At 41.4% G+C, this 17,515-nt stretch overlaps 1 protein-coding gene across 2 annotated transcripts in view; it reads left to right on the top strand.

Moving 5' to 3' along the window:
- Window positions 1–17,515, top strand: part of unc5ca (unc-5 netrin receptor Ca) — a gene marked incomplete at its 5' end in the record, with an annotated part of 181,060 nt that overhangs the window by 146,030 nt on the left and 17,515 nt on the right. Inside the window, 3 exons of one of the 2 annotated variants that reach the window (XM_079271093.1) lie at window positions 4,537–4,593; window positions 12,544–12,735; window positions 16,403–16,620. In XM_079271093.1, the coding sequence (XP_079127219.1) occupies window positions 4,537–4,593; window positions 12,544–12,735; window positions 16,403–16,620 (467 nt within the window). The remainder of the gene's footprint in view (window positions 1–4,536; window positions 4,594–12,543; window positions 12,736–16,402; window positions 16,621–17,515) is intronic. The other variant, XM_079271094.1, reaches the window with a different exon arrangement.

The following is a 17,515-nucleotide window of genomic DNA, read 5'->3' as shown; positions in this document are numbered from 1 at the left end:
TCTTCTTACAGATATTGTTCCTGAATATGTTAGAAAATCACCCGCTGCTATTCTTTCCATTACATCTCCTATCCTCACTGCCATCTTTCTCGCCTCATCCACTCTGACCCTCTGTCCCCTTTCTCCTTTTCTATAGTGATTTGTTCTCGCTCTGCTTTACACATGCACTTTATTCTTCTGTGCACTGTAGATGATGTATAGGTTTGGTCTTTGATGAGCATCATGATTAACCTTAGTTTCACCACTTTCTTGTACATTACTCAAGGTAAAAACACCTGTTTTATAAGGAAAGTAATGGTAGATATTTAGCCCACTGCATAGGTTGTGGGACTTTTTTTTACTCATAGCCTTTCTTCTCTTTCTTAAAGTTACTGCATCTCACGACAGAACACCACAGTTAAAGTTTTGCCTGCATTTAAGGTTTTTCAGCCTAACTTTATTGACGCGGACCAGCTACTATTGGTGGTGAGGGCAAAAAGATAGGAGACCGCCGATCGCTTGCTGCTCACTCGGTGATGTTCCAACTCAGCGAAACATAGAAGAGGAAAGGAGAGAAACTCATGTGACATTAGAGACTCCTCAAAATGAGCTGATATGTAACGCAGAAACACTGACGTTTATTGTTGAACTGTAGAATACAATTTATTTTTCTAAAAAAGTAATAAAAAACAACATATATAGTTGGCAAATATATTGTCGTGGAATTGGAATATCGGCATCGGCCAGAAAAATCCCATATTGGTTGCGCTGTAATAGATATTTATGTGGAACAATCATCCAAAATCCCCCACATTTAGTGATTTATGACACCAGAAAAATAAAGGAAAGTGTGGTAAATTTCAAAAACCACATGGAAAATGTGGGCTGAGTCATAATGGCACAAACATAGCAGCAGCAGCTTTTCCAGGGTGGAGGCAATTTTATTTGTTGACTTTTAGGAATAGTGCTTGTTACTCCCTGTGCTCAGAGTAATTGGCAGACAAGCATCTGAAGAAAGGGGGAGAGAGAGGGGGAGAGAGAGGCCTGTCAGGGTGAAGAGAAGGGAGAAAAGGTAAAAACGGAAACAAGTTTGAAGCAAGTGCACTTACACACTTGTGCTTGTAATTATGCCACCAACTCTTATTGGTCTTTCCTTTCACACAACATGGCAGCCATATACTGCAGAGACTCGGATCATGTCTGCATTCGTCTTAAGAAGTTTCATAAAAAATTAATAATTTCAGGACCTGCCTAGAAAAAAAATGAATCTTTCTGCAGCCTAAAAATTATTAATAGAAGTATAGCTGTCTACAATGTAAATTGGCTGAGGCACTCCCATGGTGCTATTGATAGACATTCTTGGGTTGCCATCACTCTGCGCAGAATATATCTGCTGGCGCAAGCAAAAAAAACCATGCTTTGAGCGCAGATTTTTAGCAGTGCTCTTCTGCTCGCGCAACTTTCACCTGCTTGCTCGCTGGGTGGGCTTTCTTTTTGACAGTAAGTGGGCGGACCCAGTCACCATTGTATCACTAAATTGAATTGGTTACAATCCTCGTCTTTGGATATATAACTCCACTCTCGGAGATACATATTGTACTTGTTACTCAACTACATTTCTCTGACTCATTTTCTTCAGATGACAGTTTTTCATCCATACAGCGACACTATACAGACATACGATGATCTTATATAATATGCAGTCCGGAGCGTGGAATTTAAAGCTGTCATCAGGCTGTCATCTGTCACTGCTCTCTCGGCAGCTGCACAGAGGATTGTGGGTCAGAATCAGCAGAAAAGCTGGCTGGTTTGCATGGTTCAAAATGCAACCGGATGCAGTAGGACGTCCTGGTATTTTAGACATACTGCATTTGACATACTATGTACTGGGACATACTTAATCTTGTTCTGGCATACTAAATAGTATGGTAGTATAATTTTGCCTGGGTCCACACCTTTAAATCTGCCCACTCCTGCGAGTTGACTGATTGGTCTGGCATCAGGACATTAAGATGCTGTTTCTCGGATGAAAAAGCAATTGATCCAAGGAGCGCCACAGGGGGGGGACTAACGCCGTTGTCAAGCTGTAGCCAAGTGTTGCCAAGTGTTGTTAAGCTGTGCTCCGCAACTAAGGAGGAGTAATAACCACACGGGCATCATAGACACGATAGACGCTGCTATTTAGGTTGTTCTAAGTCGATTAAAAGTGTTCTTACTTTGCTGAGCTCCACTCTTAAAACCTCGGCAACACAAGTGTGTTGGCATGGCTATAGGCATCAGTGTCAGATGAAGGCAGATGCGTTGTTCTCTTGTGATGTGATAAGGAAAGGTGCAACCCTTGCCCCACGCTAATCGGTTATAATGGAGACAATGTCAGACTGATTGGAATCAAATTATGTAATCCGTCAAAAAGCTTTGCCCGAAGACGCATTATTGACAGAGGTTACTGTATATGCAGAGCCCTGCCCACAACTTACGCAGTGTATTATATACCGTCTCTGCTCCATCAGAAGGATTCCTTGAGGCCTGTGCGGTATGGCCACAGAATGGGATAAAACCTAGAGAGGTATAGATTTAGGCTCATTTCCCCTGATTGATTTTCTGTCTTTAAAATGACTCCACAGACGTGGTTTTATGTCAGCACTCATGTTTCAGCTGTTTCCTGTAGCATTTACGGAAATCCATGAAGTGTGTGTGTGTGTGTGTGTGTGTGTGTTTGTGAGTGTGTATGGTTGGATGTACAGCATTTTATAGGTAGAGTATATTTGAAAGGCTTGAAGTGATTATTGCACCATTCTTCCATTTGGTTTATGAATGATGGGTCTTTTAAAATGCTATCTTTACACAGACAGAACATGGTTCATTGCTGGTATCCAATTGGGCAGTTACGTTTGCATTGTTTCGCATCAGTAAAGCACACAGAATATTTCCTCATTACTAAATGTAGAGAACGTTTGAAATGAAAGTGCTGTTGGAACAAATCCAACACCTCCCGCCTCTCTATTAATCTCCTCCACCGTCTCCCGCTGGCCTTTTTCTAAAGTTGTCCTGTTCAATCCTGAGAGGTAGAAATCCTTCTGCCCCGCATGGAGTGCCTCCTCTCTTGTTGTGTTCATGTGTTTATCAGTGTGAGTCTGTGTGTGTAGATATATATATATATGTGTGTGTGTGTGTGTGTGTCTTCTTGGGACAGAAGTTGTAGGTCTTTCACGTGTTCCTTTTTAGAGTTTGTTTTGTATCTTTTGGCCTGTTGACATTTTTCTGACACATTGATCAGGATTCCTGGAACAGATTCAGTCAGAGCTCCACTGTGTCATCTTTGAGAGCATGACATTTCACTCACTACCTACTCTGTACGTGTGTGTGTGTGTGTGTGTACACACATTTGTGTGAGTGTGTATGTGTCTAGATACCTCCAAAGGAAATATGCTGTGTGTTCTTTAAAACCACAGGTAATCACCAGAGACACTAGCTGTTATGTAACTTTAGTGTTGGGAGAGAACACTGGATCGTGTTTGTTGCATTACACAAATAGCGACCATGTCAGCAGGTACTGCAGAGCATCTTCTCATTTCTTCTCATTGAGGATTCCAATCGCTTCACTTTGTGCTGTTTCCTGAGCTACTTGCTCGTCGTTTTCTGCTTTTTTTCCCGTTTTCTTAAATGTGTTGTCCTCATCTCGTCGATCTTATCGCATTCGCAACGCTTCTGTTGGCTCTTACTAAATCACGTACGCTTCATTTTCCTGCCATCATGTTTTCGGATTTGTTTAAAACAATTGTTATAATTGGAACGAGAAAAGTTTCTGTCATGGCATGTTGCTCCTACTGTCATCACTTATTCAGACATGAATCAGCATGACATTTGTTCGATACAGTCGCATAAATGCAGTCATTTGCTAAGTCATATCAGACAATAATAAGAAATCTGTTAAAACAGTGCTGAAATATGCAAATTCAGGCCCAGGGCAATGTAGCCATGCTCACCTACATAGCAAAAAATAAACGCCTCATCATGCCTCTCAGCTGTGCACGTGTGCTACTGTATGTTAATATGTTTCACCCCGCTTGACATCGCCAGTTTTTCTTGCCCTTTGTTGATGATCAGTGTGTCTTCCAGCTGGTCTGACAAGAAGCTTTTAAGCGCACCATGTTGCTGTGTTTGCCTTTATCAATTATACACCAGCACTTACATTATACATCCGTACTTCAGCAGTTCATCTGGGTTATAGACCTTCTGTCTGACTTGGTGAACTACTCAGCATGACACAGCAGCAACCGTCAATTTATCCTTTTTTCTTAAATGAATGGGGTTTTTTTTGTTCGTTTTTTTACCTTTTGATATTAATTTGTGAACCAAGGCACCTGAACTTAATAATGTAGGAGAGCAGAAAAGTAGAAAGACACAAAGGAAGAAACAAACGTTGCATGTTGAGGACTTTTTGTGTCCATGTCCTGCCATGTTTGTCCCATTTTATTTGACTTATTTGTTTGATTTTGATTGTTGTGTTCCTCTCCCTTCCTCCATCCATTCCATCCCCTTTTTTCTCGTCCCAAGGTTCATTGTTTCAGATGTCAACTGAGACCAAAGAAAAGAGTGATTTGGGAATCCCATGTAAGTTGATGTTTTATGTTTTATCATCATCCATTTTCTTTTTGTCTTTCTAATTTTAGTGTTTCTTTCTTAGATTGAGCATTGGCCTTTGGCTCATACATTTAGTTTTTTTGTTCCACGTCATTTTGAGTTACTTGATGAGAGTTCTTCTCTTGTCTCATGATCTGTTTCCTTTATGCCGTCTTTTTGCTGTGCCGATCAAACAAAAGTCGTCAGACAGTAGCCTCACTAAAACATCACTCTGCTCTCAGACAGAGGCAGTCATGGTAAAATGCGCTTATATAATGGGAAATAAGAGCGGTATGCCTAAATACTCTTACTACATTCTTATAAAGGGATATATCATGATCAATAGGTTCATACGTGTACTATGGGTTTCTATTTGATCATGTATATAATGTATACATGCTACATCTGGCTGTATTTCCACAATTCCTTTACCATTCTCTGTCTATTAAACAACAACACCACAAACCACAAATTTGGGTTTTCCATGTTCAAAATACAACATCAAACTCCAATCATTTTCTGTACAGTTGACTTTCAATGTCATTTTACTACATTTCACAATTACCTTAACTGCAGAAAGCTGCAATTCGTAAGACGTGACAACATGCAAATATCATGGCCTTAGATTTACAGGGTATGCCATGAAGAAGTATTAACTCTCTGTTGTACATTAAGTCCCATGTCTTGGTTAGGAGGTCTACGAAAACATCATTTAAAGTGGTGGTGACAGATTCCTTAATTAACTTGATTATTTCTTTCTTCCTGTCTGATAGCAGAGAATCGATTCAGCAGCAGTTCACTTCATTCACAGTTTGTGAGTTTGTTGCAGCTATGGTCATTTTGGACAGTAGCCAGCCAGCTTTGGGTCATTGCCAAAGTAGGCAATTTGCCTTAATTCTGAACACTTGCTTTGTGTTTACAAGCGTATGTTCTCACAGAGAACTCAGCGGAGTGCAGCTCCACTACGGACGCTGAACTGAGTGAAATCTGCATTTGGTTTTACTGATTTGACCCATTCTCTTTGAAATATCACCGGAATCAACGAATGCATCATTTGTAGAAGAGACACATTAATAACAGGAAGGCACCTGACAAGGGGAGTACTACATTAATTCTTTGGGAGGTATGCAAGCTCTTTCCATCGCTCTCTACTGCTTGTTCCTCAAAGTGAGATAATGAGAGAGTTTTCTACAAACACAAGAGTCGAGAGATGGAAGAGAGATAGAATCCCTGCCATTTATTTAAACCGTGCTTTTTACTTCTCTCATTGCAGGCGCGCGCTCTTCAAAGCAATCTGTGAGTGCCTGTGATCTGTTCTAATGACTGTCGTTTAGCGTCTCCTGAACCAGTTTCATCATCCCGGTGTGTTTCGTGAGATGACTAGTCCCGGACAGATACAGACACGGAGAGAAGTAGAGATGAGATATAGATGTAGTTATTGCTCATTTAACAGATTGTCACTTTGGTTTTATAGTATTAAAAATGACAGTCATTAACATGAGCATTGGGAGGTTGAATGAAACTCACTCATCAACAATCTGGAGTGTTCAAAGATTCAAGGATAACGTATTGTCATTATGCAACACAGGATTGCACAACGAAATGCAGTTGTAGTCCATTCGCAAACATGAAAAAGCAAAACGGAAACATTCGTGCATTTTCTAAGTTTGCATTAGGATGGATGTAAACAGCAGCCACAACACTATTCTCATGCCCTGTCCATGTCAGGGCCTTTAGTCAGATTACAAATGCATTATTGACCACCTCCATATCTGGTTCGACATCCAATAGCTGTGTTAGCAAAATCAGATTCTGGATCCTCAGCTGTCAGTTAATTCATTAAAGGGGCAATATGGAAGATTTATAATGCTCCAATGCAGACTCCATGACCGTACTCTATCTATGTTGGTGTGACCTTCTCACAGTCTTAAACTCACCATGACCACAACAAGGTCTACGGCTGACATTGCAGTTATGTGTTGACTGCTTCATATGTGAGAACAGGATCAACTGTTGTCACAGGATAGCTCATGTATGAAGGCTGAAAGTCTTTACACTCAAGCCAAAAAAAAAGCGTGATGACAAAACTGCATTATAATTAAAAGTTGTTATGTGGGAGTTCGCAGGTAGGACCCAAACGCAAGACCACAGGAGACAGAAGTTACTATGAACAGGTTTTATTTCGAATGTGTGAAGGTGTGGAGCCCGTGGTCCGACACCAGAGTGGCAGAGCGACGGTGTGAGGCCCGTGGCTCGACACCGGAGGGCTGGCAGCTTGACGGCGAGAGTAGTCCGTGTCACACAAGGAGGGCAGAGGATGCCACGGGGTTGACGCGGGTGAAAGACGATACGACCTGACAACCCCAGACTGCAGGGCCAGAGCTTATGTAGTGCCAGGAGACTCATTAGTGGGCCCTGAGTCTGGTGTGTCAGGCAGCAGGAGGTGATCAGCTGGAGTGTCCTCAGCTGTGCCCACTCAAGGGTGTGGCCATGGAACGTCAGGTCAGACAGGGATCCTGGATCCTGACAAAAGTATTCTTTTGTTTTGCATTTACGCCCTAATTTGTTGTCTTTCGGCTGTTTGTGTCAGTCACAGACCAGTTTAGCTTGAGGCAAAGAGAAGGTTAGGAGGTGGCTGAGCTGTAGATATGTGACTCACGTTTGTGGCCAGCAGACATTGAAAGAGATCATAATGTTATTTTCAGCTGGATAAAACAAGTAGCACTGAAAGGCTTGTATCCAGTCCATTCACTAGATAGCTGCAATTGCACTGTATTACAGGGTTGTTTCACGGTGATGGTAATTACTTTATATACCTGAACAGAGTTGTTTGTTGTCATGGAACTACACCCTCTGGCTTTAGTGACTCGAAAGTGACTCCATATTTTATTTCTTGGCACCAAGTTTTTTTTCCATCCCCCACCACAGAAGATAAGGATAGACACATTTACAAATGCTCGCGTTCTCTCTCTGACCGCTCATGCCTGCCAGTTACTTAGAGCGGATGTGTGTGCAACTGCCAGGAGTGCAGCGTTTGCATGTTTGTGCCAAGCAAGATCAAAAAGGCATTTGAATGAGTTTCAAGTAGTGATTGTCCACAGCTCTGCTTTGGATGCAGATCACAGAGAAGATAGAGGCAAGCTAAGCTGAGTTATCCTTGTTTCCACCTTCTTTAAATCCTTTCTGTGGCAGATTGGACAGACTCTGTCAATGACAAAAAGCCCAGCCGATCAATAGACGGCGATCTATGCTGACTGAGGGTGAGCCGTGGCCTCCGTTCCGCGAGCCCGTGTGTGGTAATCAACTGCGTGTTAGAGTCTGCGTGTACATTTCCCAGCAATTTCTGCAACCCGAAAGCTTTATTAGTCACATCGTTTGGCACACACATGCAGTTACCAAACTGTATGTGACCAATGTTTTTGTGCTAATGACAAAACCCATTATTATTGGGCACAGTGAGGGACCGCATCAGTCAGTCCACTCACACATGCAAACTAGCTCGCTCACTCACCATGACTGTACACTCCAAACAAACCATTTGGCATGTGCACAATGGACACTGACTAAATCATTTTGGTTCTGAAACTGAAGACCGTTTGGATTTGATCACACACACACACACACACACACAGGCACAACATAAACACACTGTTCACTCGTGCTCACGTTAGGTCACAGTGTCATGCAAAATTATGACAAATTAATTAAGTCTTGCCATGAAAAAGAGAAAGTTTTTGTTTTAATTTTCTACCTTACTTGAACACGTTTCACCATCATATTCCATAATGCCAAGAGTTCTTTAACCATCATGGATCAAGATGGATGTATATTTAGATTTTATATTCAGATTATAATCTCAGTCTGTCAAAACAATCCCCAAGGTGTTTTGAATTGTTTTTATCCTCAGGGACTAATATTGATACCCAGATTTGTACCTGCGTATCTACACCTCTGTGTACAGTGTATGATATTGTGTGTTTGTGTGTCCTGACTTGTCGCACAGAACATCATCCTTCCTATATAACGCTGTCGGATGTCAGACGTATCGCTTTTTCGATTCCTTGACTATTTTTAATCTAAATCGTATTCAGAAGGACTTGCAGATGAGTGCTGCGGACGTGAAACTGCTCGTCAAGTACAAGGAAGGAAAAGCACCGGAGATAGTTGACGTATGGATAATAGTTTGAATGGATGTGCGCATGTCTGCCCAGCATTCATTGGGAGAGTCAGTGCTTGCATGAGGGCCCATGAAAATGAACCTAGCTGCTATTGTGTACTTATTCAGACATGTGCTTTTTCCTCATTCTATCACTGCATATATTGTCATTCCTGCTTCACAAAGCAGCGCCTTGGGCCACTCTCAGATACACACAGAGGTCCAAACACGTTAGTCATTCATCTGGGTTTGGTCAAAAGTGCACACCCACTGTTCAGTCTCTTTTCCAGCCCCTATCCTGTCACAGAAAGAGTATGCAAGTCTGTCAGACAATAAAATAACAAGAATTAAAGGGTTGACAGTTTTCAACCAGACCAGCCCTTTTGTTATATTTGTATGTAATGACTCAATGAAATGAAAGACCAATGAAGTCGGCAAATACAGCACAGAGATGACTTGTGTGCTGAAGAGAAGCTACTTTACATTCGTGCCAATTTTCTATGCTTTTGTTTTATCAATTCAAAAAATGTCATTGAGCTTTCAGAGAGAGAATAAAGGCATGAACTCAAATGCAATTGTACTGTATATTGCATTTGATGGTCTATTTAGAAAAAATATGAATAATTGATCTGAATTTTGCATTCTGTCGTGGATTCATGCACCTCTCCTTAATATATTGTGTTATTCCATCCATTTCCTTGAAGCCTATCACTTATTAGTGACAGTGCCGAGTAAGATTCTCAGCAGCATTCAGGAATTGAAACATGGACATGTATTGTAATGTTGCTGCTCAGCGACATTTGTCAATTTATTTGCCTTATTTTGCCACAGTCTAGTTAATGTGCGTGATGGTAACTGGTGAGGCGAAGGCAACGATTGAAATTGGAGGAAAATAAAACAAAATGTAAGGAAAAAAAGAAAACAGTTGATATGCTGCAGTGATATGTAGGTTACCCAGGCAGGTATAAACTCTCATGGGATGTGTTGTTTCATTCATCTGCAAATCAAACAGATGGAGACAGAGAGACACGGGGAGTCTGAGACAGGGGTGTGAGTTATGGAGGGAGAGGAAGATCTGAGAGAGATGGGATATCAACTAATAGACAGCAAAGCAAAGAAAGGATTTCTAAACCCACTGGTATAAAACACGACACACTTACTACACATGTGCACATGATTTAAGAATACAGCAGGCCATAGCCGAGTTAATTAACCTATTCCAAAGTGTCGCACAACTCTGTACGATAATACAACTATATGAAGTGATATTTCGTTTTATGGCTGTCTGGCACTCCACATGTTCTGAAGTTATACACCTTAAAGTAGAAATATGATAAATATTCCCTAAATAGATGAGTATGATAGTGATTATAATTAAGATCAGGGAGTTGATACTTAAGAGGATTATCGATTTCTATTCCCCCTCGGCGAGTGCAAGGACCTTGATATCAGGACACAACTCTGAGCAGCAGTGTCACAAAATGAAATTGTCACAAAATCCATTGGGGTTGAACTTTTGAGATTTGAAGGAGGTGCTCTAAGTGTGAGTTAAATGTGATGAACAAATGTTTGGATTCCAGTTTAACAAACCCTCATAGTGTCGTACATCTTTGTGAAAAGAGTGCATACTCTTAAACACAGATCAGGGATTGTAGACATGACTTTTATGAATGTTTACTTTCCTCCATTACAATCTGCTTCATGCTGTGCATTGAATTTCTATACGTTCAAAGTTAAACTAGAGATCAACATCAGGCAGGTAAGACAACTCTGATGAAGGTTACAGCATTAACAATTGTTATACTCAGGATTGCATTTCGGCAAATGCGTTCTACCTCTTTTGGAAGTAAGATTTATTGATGAAGCGCTTTTCACAGACAAAAGTCACAAAGTGCTTAATAACACTTGTTCTCCACATGGACAGTTTACCTGCAGCCGAGGCTCACTCAAACGCAATTGGTCAATACTACTCCCACCACAAATGAATACAGTAACAAATGGATTCCAAATTAATGACAAATGGACTACAAACAAACTACAAACTGAGTACAAGCAAGAAAAACATAACCGTTCTGATACAAAAATCGACGATTCCTTTCGGCTAGAGTTAGTGTCAGGATAGGGCGTTGTTTAAATAAGAACAACACCACCGAAATATCAAGTTTTAAAATGTTTGCGACTGGTTGTTCGACCCAATTACCGTCACAGCGCTCCTCGATCACAACATCTTTGCACCATACACCAATACAATACACACCAGCACAATATTAAGCTCATTCTTGAAACTTGTTGTTTATTGTGCATATATTTGCATTGTTAAACATTGGTTAGAATAGTGTCGTTGTTGTTTTTTAACACATGACCATGTCAAAGGGCTTGACAACGCTGTGCTATTTCTAAACGTTGAGTGACAGGCTTCATGAAGTGGGATGATGTTCTGCTCTCATACCTGCAGCTCCCCAGAGACACTAAAGTGGTTCATAGCTCCCCCAAGTGGTAAATGAGTAACTCACACCATCAGTAGTGATCTCTCTTCTGCGAATGTGTGTATCATGCTTAGGCATATGTGAGCGTGAATGTTTGTGTGCCTCATCAAAGGGTTCTTTCATGCATAATCAAGCTCCTGCTTTCTGAACTTCTTCTGATGTGACAACAGCAAATCCTTCAGCAAATGACTCCGGCTGTTTGTAGCTAAAAGCCAGTTATCTTCTTCATAGCTGCAGACAAATCCCCTCCTACTCGCTACAGAGGACGTGATTATACGAGGAGTGCTTTAAGTGTGAGACTACTCTTATTAAAGGTTTCACAGGCGCTTTCATGTTAAATATGTAGGATTGTTTGTTTTGCTGCTTTGAATTTCAAGTGGATTTCCACTTATTTTGCCAGGTTTTCCTCTTTTTTTGCTGTTATCTCCTCTCCTCTCCTCTCCTCTCCTCTCCTCATTTGTCGTGCCCTACTTGTTTCCTCTCATCTTCCCTACTTCCTTATTCTCTTTTTACACGCTTCTTTTATTCTCTTTATTGAACTCTCCTTTCGATACACTCCTCATCTGCTTGTGTGTCCTCTTTTCTTTATTCCTCTCGACTTGGCTTTCCTTCGTATTACTTCCTCATCATTCCTCCCCTGTGCTCTACACTTGTCTCTCTGATCCTTTACTAATTTCTTCTCCTCGAGCTTGGCTCATGCCTTTTACCATTTGCATTACCCACCACTTAAAATGTCCTTCGTCTGCTTTAAAATATGGATGATGAATGACAATTCTACCACTGGTCCCGGTGAAACACCATTAAAGTCTCAGCCAGATTGAAAAAGGATGTTAGGACCCTTGTAAAATAATTAACCGCCTTATTAAGTTTTAAGAGTTGCTACCATTCTTTCTTTTTTTGATGAAAGAGGTCTCTGTCTCTCTCTACCTCTGTCTAGACAAATGATCGTATTACACAAGCTGGGGGGGCTTTTTGAAAGTTTCATTTGAAATGGAACCTGTAGAGGTTGTCCTTTTGAGTCCGATAGGTGGTCTGAGGTACCAGAACACGAATACAGAAGAAAATGAATCATGAAAGAAAGCTATATCAAGTTAATTTGAAGCCTTTAATACACATTTCATTTTGTCCTATGAATATTATCCTCTGCCACTGCCCTGCTGTTCCACGGGAGCTATAATTGTTGTCGCTGTTTATTGCTTTTTACTGATAATACATGTCCTCTTCAGCAGATATTTTGCTGCATGCTTGACAATATCTGTCTATAATTGTGTCTCTCTTCCTCTGTGCGTCCCCCTCCAGCAGCTCCAAGCACAGATGATGTGGCACTCTACGTGGGCATTGTCATCGCAGTGATCATGTGCCTGGTCATCTCTGTCATCGTGGCGCTCTTTGTCTACCGCAAGACGCACCGTGACTTTGACTCAGACATCATCGACACCTCGGCATTAAATGGAGGCTTCCAGTCTGTTAATATCAAAACAGCCAGATCAGGTAAGGAACGTTATACAGAAACCAGCGTGGATCAAATACGAACTCATCCAGCTCAAAGAGAGGCACTAACACGAACAGAGTAAGTTAACACACGGCTGAAAAGCTGTGTTTCACTGCCCTCTCTGGTTGAACGTTTCAAACCTGCTGTACCTGTAATCACACCCAACAGAGATGATAGCCTCTCGACCGGAGGTCTGCAGGTTTTTAATTCCATAATGTGCACAGATAGATGGGTAAACAGGCAGATGGACGGCTCTATAGATTGATAGGTGGATAAAGAATATCAGATGTGACCCTCGGGAAATAACTGGACCGACTCACTCCTCTTTTCTAGGCTTTCATGCTAGCGTCATTTTGTTTCTTTCCTCGGCCTCCGGCTGTCAATCTTTACTGCTTTGGATTAATCTCTGTCTCTAACCGAAACCACTCTCTTCCATCAAGGAGTCTCTCTCTGTCATTCTCCTTCTCTGCCTCACTTTTTCTTGCTCTCCCTTCCCATCTGTACATTCAGGTCAATCACATTTCCTGTTTATCAGCATCCTCCACTCTTCGTCTCCGTCTTGGTGTCTCTGTCTTTCCCTCGCCCGTGTCTCTGTCTCTCTCCTGCCACGGTGACGCCTACCGCAACAGACATCCCCTCCCTCTTTGTCTTCCTGTTAAAGTGGAGCCATCTTTCACTCTTCTCTGTCTGTGTGTCTGTGTGTTGTCATGTTTTCTTCTCTGTCTTTGGGAAATGGATAAGACAACAAGAAACACTTGTACACCTGTGGATGCATTTGATAGCTTACTGGAAATGGCCAGATTGGACAGGGAATGAGAATGAATAAGGTATCGGTGCTATGAACAGTATGAATGTGTGACTTTTCCTCTGAAGAATGTGTATTTGTCAAAATAGATTAAAAAAAACATCCATAAAAAAATCAATATACCTCATAGAAATGTTTAGAAAAGCATCCATGTAGGCATTAGGCACATACACAAACAGGCATGCCCATACATTTGCATTCATTATTCCAAATTAGATGGCTTCAAGTCCTCATACTGGTACTTATACCTAGTAGTACTTGATAGTCTCCATTCGGACAACAGGAAATGGTATTTTAGAAAAGGGTTCGGTCAACAACACAACTTTTGTGGAAATCACGCTGAGTGATCTACAAACGACAGCTCTGTGCACCTCTAAACACCTTTAAGAGGATACTTAAATCCTGTAGTTTGCTGTAATGTGTGTCTGATATATTTGGTCAGTTTAAGGGTGGACGATTAACAGTCCAATCCTGCTATACAGTAAAAACAGGAAAGTGAGGTCACAAAGGATGCAATGCAAATTTGTAAACAGCGAGCTAAAATAATTGTTTGTGTACGTGCACATGCATGTGTATGTCCGTGTGTGTGTGTGTGTGTGTGTGTACAAGGGCAAATGCCTTCGCATGAGCGGAGATTGGGTGACATTTTATCAGCAAAATATTAAGATGCTTGTCACTCTGCGTCGGGGGACCATCTACGATTACTATTAATGAAGAATTATGACCCTGAATATCTCGCTCCCCCTCACTCCCTCTTTCTCTCTCTCCCTCAGTCCCCCCCCCCCCCTCTCTCTCCGTGGCGTTCCGTTAGTTGTTAATTAAATTTCAGCAGGGATGATGATTTGGCAGGAATACCCGCTGGCTCTAAGGGTAAACAGACTGGTGATAGAGAGAGGAAGAGAGTGAAATGTGATGTGTGTGTGTGTGGGTGGGTGTGTTGATGGTGGGGGGGGGGGGGGGGGGGGGGGGTGATAATCAGGGATTTTAAAATTAGAATGGATGGGCTCTTGGAGGGAACGACAGGATTTCAGACTCTATGACCCCGAAAAAATAGAGCCTGGTGAGAACAAATCTTGAATTGTTCTCAGTAGGAAACTGACCGTCCTGTGATGCCAATTCCAATTAAATCTTGGATATTTGTTGGATTTTCCGATGGTAGAGAGTTGTTTATGAATACACTTTGGTGTTTTACTGCCCTTTGATTAAATGGTTATAAACTACAAAGGGTTGTGGCAAGATAGCTTTACAAAACTAGCTACAAGGGTCACTGAACTTGTCGTCTAATGGGGTCGCTTGGAGCACATTGACTTGATTTCCTTTGGTAAAGTAAATATCCCCATGTAGGTTTTACTGTTTGTTGATATTGCCAAATGCATTATTAAAACAATCAGTGGCACTTGGCTGCTGCATCTTTCCAATTACCACGAAGAAAATTGTGGCAGACGGAACAAAGTCAAGTCATTGTTGTTAAAGCGTTCCGAATAATTTCACTGCAAAAGATTTTTTTTGCTCCTTGACTTGATTTTAAAAGAAAAGTGTGTGTTATTGAGGATTTCCATCAAACCCTCCACTGAATTTAAGTCAGCAAGGTTGGAAGTCAAAAGAATGGAGAGATTGCTGAAGGTAGAATGAGGTAGTTGCATTTTAAAAATGAAATCAACATACTGTAAACAGTACTTGAATATTACATGCACATAGACGAGCACAGCTGAGCGATCACTGACTTCATGTAATTCCCATATGCTGTATGTGTTATGTGTGTTATAGGTGTATGCATGTGTATGATGCGTTATTGGTATGCGAGACACGCACATGTTTTTCTAGTGCCCATGATTAGCACTGCAGATGTGTTTTATTTATGACAGTGCTCGTATGTGTGTGTGTGTGTGTGTGTGTGTGTGTGTGTGTGTGTGTGTGTGTGTGTGTGTGTGTGTGTGTGTGTGTGGGATGCTCCAGTGTGTGCTTGAGGTACATCAAGTTTCCACCATTCGCTTGAACTAAGCATGATGACCCACTGACTCAAGAAAATCTCAGGAAAGTGAGACAAATTCAACATGTGATTGTCCTGTAACTTGTGGCTTCAGTGGAGCGGCTGCCGTTAAAACGTCTTTAAGCTTTTAATAGTACAAGCAACGAGTTACCGGCTTAAAATTGGTTTGCCGACTTATTTTAAGGTTGCGTGAATATTTCACATTGACATCATATTGTCATCAAGCAAGACATCATATTGTCTTGCTTGTACTATTCCAAATAAACTGCACGCATATTATAACATACACCATGATATATGGAGAATGAGGGTAAAAACACTGCTTTTAAGAACAGGATGAGCCCAAATAGGGCTTAACAATTGGCCTTGTCAATTAACACTGGCACACTCTGTGGTGAATGTGCACAGCAGGGATTGTTATCAGTCAGATTTGAATCGTGACATAGTGAGTATTGAACAAATAGCCAGTGATGTGATTAAAGTGCGACAACGTCTTTGATTGTGTCGGTGAAGTCAAATTCATTGACAACATTTTTTTAGAGCTGCACTGATGACATGAAGCCATACTGTTCTGTTATTATCCAGACAGTGTGGTCAATTTTCAAATTGTTTCGTTTGTTTTGATAGTGTATGCATTTAAATATTATATTTTAAACTCATGTATTTGTTTTTTGAGGTGAAGATGAAATATTTGAGGACCTTGCTCTCAAACCCTATTCACTCTTTCTCTTAGCTGAAGAATCAAGCATTTGTGAAACCTTGACAGTTGCCATTCATCTTGTATTTTCTGTCATTAATATTTCCTTCCCTCTATCTGCTCCCTCTCTCTCTCTCTCTCTCTCTCTCTCTCTCTTCCGCTTCATCCCTCCAGCTGATCTACTGACAGCTCCTCCTGACTTGACAAATGCAGCTGCCATGTACCGTGGTCCAGTGTATGCCCTCCACGATGTTTCAGATAAAATCCCAATGACCAACTCCCCTCTCCTGGACCCTCTACCCAACTTGAAGATCAAAGTGTACAACTCATCTGGTCTGGTCACACCACAGGACGACCTTGGAGGAGACTTCACATCCAGACTGTCTCCTAAGGTAATACGATGCATGTATTCCATGATCCAACGTCAGTATCTTTCATCCGCTTCTAGGATTTTGACTGTAAAATATTCTGTATGAGTGCAGTATAGGATTTTGAAATATTTCCTCCTGAAGTGAGGTTACACCTGCAGAAGCATAGCGAGAAGTACTGAAACAAGGCAGCTAGTGTGTATTCCCAGTCACAAAATACAAAACCAAACACCATTAGTATACATGCAGCTCAGTGCCCCAGTTTCCTCCCTCTGCTCTGTCAACTACATGGCATGCATACCAGAGTCAGTTGTCACAAATACAGATGAAACCGCTCGGTTTCATCACTGCACTTGTCATGAGGCAGTACTAGAGCTGAATCCACTATGAGCTCTACATTTGATGATTTTCTCTGTTCATACGGGTGTTTTGTAATGGTGGACTTTTGGACCTCCTGGCTGACCTTGCCTCGCTAATGTCCAGGATTTTCTATGCTTGTGTCTGGTGTTTGTCTGAAACACATTGAAGCAAGTTCTTGTCAGCTTTGTGTGATGTTGTGGACCAAACTACTGAATGTTAAGTCCTTATTTTACACCTCACAGTGGACATTTCGAAAGAGAAATGCAAAGTCAGTCATATTTTACCACTTACCCTGAGGTGGTTTCATAGGTCGACTGTAAATCCACCCTTTCCTCATAGCCTGCCAGCTCAGCCCGATGGCAGCGCTTCCAGTCAGATGCAGATCGTCCCTCTGGTATTTTACTTACTGGTAACCAAGAAAACATGAGAAAACAAATTAAACCGTCTTGATGAATGCAGTAAACGTCTTCTCTTTCAATGCTTTGGGCTAATCAGCCAGGCAAAAATATAACTCCAGTGACCTATACGACCAGAGTTTGGCCTCGCACAGTGAAACGTC

This window comes from Melanostigma gelatinosum (assembly GCF_949748355.1).
Source record: "Melanostigma gelatinosum genome assembly, chromosome: 6".
Taxonomy (NCBI): domain Eukaryota; kingdom Metazoa; phylum Chordata; class Actinopteri; order Perciformes; family Zoarcidae; genus Melanostigma; species Melanostigma gelatinosum.
The sequence above is the reverse complement of the archived record's forward strand: the minus strand, read 5'-3'. Positions and strand labels throughout refer to the sequence as shown.